This window comes from Tupaia chinensis, unplaced genomic scaffold (genome assembly GCF_000334495.1).
Source record: "Tupaia chinensis unplaced genomic scaffold, TupChi_1.0 Scaffold000570_1, whole genome shotgun sequence".
NCBI classification, from domain to species: Eukaryota; Metazoa; Chordata; class Mammalia; order Scandentia; family Tupaiidae; genus Tupaia; species Tupaia belangeri.
The window spans coordinates 2,265,192-2,272,845 of NW_006160084.1; the positions used below are offsets into that span (position 1 = coordinate 2,265,192).

The 7,654-nt window shown below is 43.5% G+C and overlaps 1 protein-coding gene across 1 annotated transcript in view; it reads left to right on the top strand.

The window, feature by feature from the left end:
- The window catches only part of FOXP1 (forkhead box P1), a 759,404-nt gene extending 752,064 nt beyond the window's left edge, over positions 1-7,340 (top strand). Inside the window, exon 22 of the mRNA XM_006158051.3 lies at positions 4,007-7,340. Within this exon, the coding sequence (XP_006158113.1) occupies positions 4,007-4,151 (145 nt within the window). The 3' untranslated portion in view covers positions 4,152-7,340. The remainder of the gene's footprint in view (positions 1-4,006) is intronic.
- Positions 7,341-7,654: the final 314 nt, after the last annotated feature.

A 7,654-nucleotide genomic window follows, 5' to 3' on the forward strand; every position in this document is an offset into this window, starting at 1 on the left:
CGGAAGAGAGACTATTTCATATCATCTGCACGAGTTCTTAGGGCCAGTGGATGTCTGTTTCTTTCACTTAGTACACAGACTCACACGCAGAGATACAGTCCTCCCAAGCAGCAGTTCTCGGTGATGCTAGTTTTGCTGCTCAGAAAAAGTCACCGTGAAAGTGATTTGAGCAGCTTTAAATTAACCCCAGTGTTACTGAGAACTCTGGTTTACAGTCAACTTCATTTCTAACAAAACAAAGGTTTCAGCTGCCTTCTTTCCAAAGAAACCTTGAAAGGAAGACGTCAGACGGTGTTGCTCGGGTCTCCCAGGTTTACACCCTCGGCTAAATGTAATTAGCCGCCGACAGCAGATCCCTCCGCGCCGCTCCCCGTATGGCAGGCTCTTAGTCTCTCTGACCCCGGCTTTCCATTAAGCGAATTCTGTAATGACATAGTTTTCGTTCTTCTCCAATATGCCTTACCCGACTATGATGCAAATTGTTTTTTAACTGTTCGAGTCTATTGGAATAAATCAAGCCGTAAACTTTACAGCAGGGCTTAAAGGACCTTGGTGGGGTGGCAGCCTTGCTGATGTCTAGCGTTGGAATGGAACTCTCCGTTCTTACCCTTTCTGTGACACTCACAGATCACTACACTTCGCCGTCTTTTGAAACACTAGAAAGTAGTCACATAATTATGGCCGTGGGGCATTCTACTGTTATCCTGATAGCAGCTAAAGGAGCTCCCAAGCAAAACACGCCATGCTGTGCACACACCCCCAGAGCACAATGCCTTTAAACACCAGTCCGCTTCCTTGAAAAACTCTTGTGTTCCCAGAGTGGCTACACAAAAGAACTACTCAGATGTGAGGAGAAAGGACATACACGGTTTGGGACAGTCCTTCGCCCGGAGCCCTATAGGAGGCAGGATTAGGAAAGACGAGTGGGTGTGGGGGGTGTCCTACAGGGCAAAGAAGATGCATCGCGCAACTTGAATTTCTGGGTGACAGTTTCTAGGTGTCTGTGAAGGATGATGTCTTCAGCCGTTTGCATCATCCCTGAAAATCTAGTGCCTTTTATTCTCTGAGCTCTGCATGCTTCTGCTGCTACATTCGCCACACCCAGGAGGATCTGTTAGTGTTAAGTTTTTTAAAAAAGTGTTCTGAAATTGGAGTTCCATTCTCTGCAGTTTGAAGACACTTTCCTACGTGACGTGGTTGTGGCACCGTAGGTTCGTTAACATTCGTCTGGAACCCACTTGGCATGGGACACTGGGGTCAACCAAGCAGGCAAGGCAGGGCCATTACTGGTGTCTGTGGGATAGCCAGTCATCTTCACACTTGGGGGCTGCAAAACGTAGGGGGGATAAATATCTTTTGATGTGTGAACTATGTTTTCTAGGGCTTTACATGTACCGCATTTGTTTTGTTTTGTTTTGTTTTTGCTTAGCTTAGCAAAATATTTGTCAAAGTCACACAGTCTAAAGCGAGAACTTCACTTACACTGTTGTCCTCCTCCTGTGGGGTCCCCAATGTCAGCTACTCCTAAAAACCTCATCATGTGCCATCACATTTTGGTTTGTCAACTTGAAAAGGTCAAGAAACCTGAGGGGTTAAAAAAATGAAAATAGAGAAGTGCAGATCTGGAAAATGACATTGAAACTCTATGTGTGGCTACGTAAAACACAATTTTCTGACTAGGCCCGTGTCACGAGGGCCACTAGAGAGAGTAACGTATGAAGCATTGGCAACAATGAGAATGGGAAACTGAGCCGTGAGCAGTGCTCACTCCTCCGGTCAGTAATCCAGGAAACACAACCTGGTAAGCAGCAACAACAAAAAAGAAAAGTGCTGATGAGATGGTCTAAGTTGATATAGCCCCTTTGGAAATTAATTCTGCAGTAAATCATAAGACCCATAAAGATGTTTTGGCCTCTGCCCCAACAATTCCACTCTTAGACATTTATCCTAAGGAGGTAAATCAACAGAAGTCAAAAGACTAATGGATAAAAATGGTCCCTGTATTACACAAAGACAGAGGACGAGACTCATGGACTGTCCAGTAGTCAAGGACAGATGCATGTCAACACAACGGAATCTACTGTGGCCATACGAATTTTATCACTCAAGCAAGCAAAATAAAAACAGTATTCCCACTGTGCTTACAGTGTAAAAATATGACCTCAAGTGGGGGTGGGGGCACAGACAGACTGACCTTAATGAGGGGTTTTTCCACTGTGTGTGTGTTTTTTTTTTTTTTTTAAAGAGCCATGATCACTATAACTCCTCCTTCCCAGAAGGCGGCAGGGGTCCGACCAGGACTGACTTAGGAGTGTGTGATGACATTGCTGCACTTGCTTGAATTGCCTACTGTTTCTGTCTTGAAATTTGCAATTTTTGAATCAGGGAGGGCTCCGCATTTTAATTCTGCACTGGGCTCTGCAAATTATGTACCCAGTCTTGGATCTTCCTGCAGAAACATAGGTAGGGAAGACCCCTACGAAATCACAAATAAACTAGAGATCCACATGGAAGATATACTGGAATGTAACTCTGCTATATTTTGCTTTGCAAATAATTTTTAAGGATTCAGCATGATTTTTTTAAAGCTATTTATCTGACATCTAGCCCCCTAAAGTCTCTCTGCACTGTGCTAATTTTAGAGTCAATTGATTCTGAAGGTTCATGTCTTCCAGGGCAGTCCAAAGCACTCTTCTGTTTGTTTTTAAATGGTTCAAGGGGCCTTTGGGGTTTGCATACGGCATCAATTATTTAGGACGCCAGCCATCCCCTATACCACCTCTTATTACTAATACTTGATAACGTCAATTAAAATCCGTCCCTTCTGCACCAGTCCCAGAGATGGGACCATTTTAACTTGAATGGTTCTTTTACATATCAAAAGCCCCGCAAAGGAAAGTAATTTGTATTTGCAAAGGATCGGCTGTAAATATGATTTACGAACAACATTTCTCAATTGTTATCAGAGTGGTTTTGTGTGATCGCCCTGTCCCCTTCGGACCCGTGCGCAGGTCCATAATGAGAAAGTTGCCAGATCACGTCGCAGCGCCGCACTGTCACAGTGGCTGCTACCAGCCGGGCCTCATGTTTTGCCTTGTTTACAGCTGACAGCGTTATTATTCTGATCGGGGCTCTGCTTTCTTATCGTATTGTTGTGTCGAGCGAGCCTTTTCCTCTCCGTTTGTGTTTCCTGGCAGGGCTTTTCTTGCCTTATTGACAGTTTGTAAAAATATGCATTAATTTGGAGTTTCAAGCATGTATCATGGTGTCTCTTTGCTGTGTTTGCTTGAAGTTGATTAATGATCGAACCTCGCTTGGGGTCGTCCTCTGGAGAGTTCTTTCACAGGTTCTGCATGTTAACTAGCAAAGCAGAACACACAGCGAGCCGTGATTAGCCCAGCCTCCTGCACTCGGCGGTCCCCTCGAACCGCCATTGTATTACGCTTCTCGGTCCCTGTCATTATTTGAAGATCGGGGGCCATCCACCCAGGATGCCACCCTGGGGCCTGCTGCCTGGTACTCAGAGTGTGGTCCCGGGACCAGCTGCGTCACCTGGGGAAATGTCACAGATGCACAGTCTCAGGCCCCACCCCAGGCCTGCTGAATCACAGGCTGGCTGCCTTTTAAAAAGGGCCTCCAGTGATTAAGGGGCTCCGGTAGAGTGCCAGAAATGCCACCAGGACCAGGGTGGGGGGAGGGCTGCACTGTCCAGAGATCGCTATCCAAAGGATCTTTCTGCAGCAATGGACAGGTCTCTGCGCTGTCTGGCGTGGTAGCCATGTGTGGCCCTAGGGCCCTAGAACACTTTGAAACGGGTTTGGTGAGCCTGAGAAACTGAATTTTAAGTCATGAAGTTGTTATGCATTTTAATTTCCAGAGCCACCTGCACCTAATGGCCATCGCAGTGGACAGTGCTGTTGTCCAGGGTGGCTTTTGTGTCGGCCTCAACACTTGAGTCCCGCCTGGCCAGGAAGTGCCCTTACTAAATCTTGCCTTGCTTTTCCAGGCACCCTGTCCACGTCAAAGAAGAGCCCCTGGATCCAGAGGAAGCCGAAGGGCCTCTGTCCTTAGTGACAACAGCCAACCACAGTCCAGATTTTGACCATGACAGAGATTACGAAGACGAACCAGTAAATGAGGACATGGAGTGAACGGCTGGGTGGGCTGACCCGAAGAACGAAGATTGGAAAAAGAAAACAACAGCAAACACACACACACACACACACGCACACACACGCAAACAAACCACGTCAGAAGTTAGCAGTGAAATTGTTCTCCATTTGTTGTACAGTCTGGAGGATTTTCACTACGTTTTGACAACTCTGAAATGTGTTAACTCTTAGTGCCATCAAGAATCCCATTTGGGAGTATTTTTGATTTTTCTACTTTTTGTTGAAAAAAGGAATTTGTACTCTGTGCATTGGACGGACTTGTTTGGTACTTGGGATTTTCCTCTCTTAACAGTCAACATCAGTGTTGTACATTTGCTAAACTGATTCACTTTTAGCAGCAGACTTTGAATGCAATCCTGCCAACGCTGGACACTGAGGACACCCGACTGAGCTCACGCACCTAAGCTGCAGACCAAGCCTTTGCCCAGAATTTAAGGATTCCAATGGACGACCTATTTGCACAGTACTGCATGTTGATTATCACTGCCTTTACTCCTTTTTTTTTTTTTTTTTTTTTTTTGCTTCCAGTTGGGATGGGGAAGGCCTTTGTGTGTGTATTGGGGGGAGGGGTTAAAAAATAATTATCCCAAACTTTTTAATGTATTGCTTTTTTTTTTTTTTTTTTTTTTTTTTGGTTTTACTATACCATTTTAAGTTCTGACCTCAGGCCTCCACTTGGGCCCATGGCCTCCTGGAGGCTTAAAAGTTTTCTGTACCTTGTGATGAATGTTAATAGGTGTTTTTATTATACACAGCTGAATGTCATTTCTCGTTTGTAGTTTTCTGTCACTCATTCCATTTTCCTTCAGACATCACCACGTTTCTCTAAACTCAGAAAACATTCCTTTTGGTCTTTTTCAAAAAAAGGTCCCAAATGCTGCACTGTACACATGAAGGTCCTCTCACACAGACGTGACGTCCTGCCCGAAAGAGAATGAATGACAGAAACTCGAACTAGAGACACACACGAGGAACACCTGTAGATTCATTCCATGAAGCAGTATTGGGGGTGGGAAGGGGGTTGTGTCAGATTTTCCTCTTTTTTGGTTTTGGGCAGCAACTATCATTCTTCAGTGCCACAGCATCGTACCAGCACGAAGAAGCTAGGCAGCACCGGAAAGAAAAAAAAATAGTGATCAGATTGACATCAAGGCCGTAGGAGCGGCGGGCTCTCTCTTGTGGTGGGTTGCTTTGTTTGCAAAATGACCAAAAAAGCCAGCTCCTCGGAGCAACTTGGCGGTGTGGGCAGGAGTTTCTACCGCAGCTCAGACCTGCGGGTGGCACGAATCTGAGAACAGATTCCGTTTCTGATTGAACTTGTTCTGGGAGTTCCTGAGGACGGAGTTCAGCACCTGCTCAAGTGCTCGTTTCACACAAGCAGATTCGGTACTTGTGCTTCGGTTTGCTACGCCGTGTTACCACACCCACCCAGTATCAAAAAACTAGCGGAAGACGTCAGTGAGGCTGGGGCTCACCTCGGCCTCGCGCTTTTGGGGAACCAACCATGGCATGCAGAACGTGATGGTGTAGGTCAGTACAACCCCGGTCCTTGGAACCCCGAAACACACTTCCATTCTGTACCTGACCTCCTGTCATTTGTTTATCTAGGACTGTAGCTTTTGTTTTAGTTCGAGAGCCTTTCGGAGCTTAATTTATATTCTTTACACCTTTTTTTTCCCCTAAAATTACCAAAGATATTACACAAAGGTAAATTATGTTCTCTGTTTTATGCTTTATCTGATGAAGCCAAATATCCTCTTATTGTTGATCAAAGGAGGTGAAAGAATTTAGAGGCGAATGACAAAATAGAGGCTATTGCTAACCTGAGAAAGAGAACTGCTCCTTCATCATAAATTTAGAAGACCAAGTAGGTAAATGGAACCAAAGTTGTTACTTTTTTTGTAGATTCTTTTTCTTTTTTCTTTTTTTTTTTTTATCTGTTTGTACCTCTACAGAGACCAAAACTCATTCTTGTGTAGAGAAATTCTGGGGCTACTGAAGATCACAGTGGGACAGAGTATTAAAGGAGTTACAGAAAGAAGGGAGTCCCACCTCAACGAAAAAGAAATGAATGTATGCTAGTAGGAATTCGGGTATCCAGTAGAGGAGGCAGGGAAGAAAACATCCCAACAGAATGGCAGAGCCTCCACAATTTAACTAGACCACATAAAACATAGTATTTCTAGATAGGAAAAAAAAAAAAGGTTTTCGAAAGATGATATGCCACTTTTGTGTAAGGACTATGCTATTATCACTGCATTAATCTTGCTTTATCTTGGTAGATAGCCTCCATTTCTTTTTGTTTTAAGTTCTTCCCTTTTTCCCTATGCCCCCCCCTTTTTTTCTTTTCTTTTTTTTTTTTTCTGATTAGGCTTTGGTCAGCATTTTTCTTTTGAAGAAAAAGTAACACTCCCGTCCACTCTTAACGCTTGGTACAAACACTTCTTCGGCAGTTACTTTTGAAGCTTCACTCTGCTTTCTGTATCAAGGGCAGTCTGTGGTCACTCAAGACTTTTTTTAAAACTTTTCCAGGCAGCTTCATGATGTACAGGCAGTAGCCAGACAGGGTCATGGGAAGGGGGCCCTGTGCTTCTAAACTGAGTGGTTGCTGGTTAGTTTGGTATTCAAAAGAGGATAAAAATCTGGTAGATTAGTTCATTCTCAGCATGTGTAGCTAGACATGAGTAAAGATAACAGCATGAGAAACTGTTAGTACGCATACCTCAGTTCAAACCTTTAGGGAATGATTAAAATAAAAAAAAAATACATTTCACTCAGTTGCACTTAGTCGTACGTCTTGCATGCTTTTTTCAAAGACTGTAGCAAAAAAAAAAAAAAAGAAAAATTAGATTTTACATATCTTTGCAGGTATCACAGCCTTGCACAAGAACCAACTGAAAAAGAATTTCTCAGGCTTTACAGCAAGCAAACTTCACTATGATTTTTACAATTCTGATTCTGTATCCCTTGGGGGTAATTCCAGTCGCTTCTTTAGGGTGGGGTTTATTATGTTGTACATATATCCCAATGTGTCTGTGTGAATCTTTGTCTTTTTTGGGGGAGGGCAGAGGGTGGTTGTTTTTTTAGATATTGTTCCTAAAAAGGAATAAATGCATACACCTGTTTGTCAAAACACCTTTGCTTTTTTGTGCAACTGCTTTATATTAACGATACTAAAAAAAAAAAATGCTTTGGGAAAAAAAAACAAACTACTGTATGTAATGGAATAGCAGAATATGCTGCACATGTCTTATTTACTTATCCTTGCTTTAAAAATATTGGATGACATTTCCTGACATGTGGGAGGGAGCAACTCCCGGCAACCCCCTTTTTTTTTTTTTTTTTTTTTTGCTTTTACATTGTAACATAGTTGACAGATATTATTTTTTTCTGTTCTCATTGATTGGAGCATTTTGTACAGGTTGTGTGTGTGTGGGTGTGTGTGTGTGGACGCGCGCACGCGTGCGTTAAACTGTTTTTTG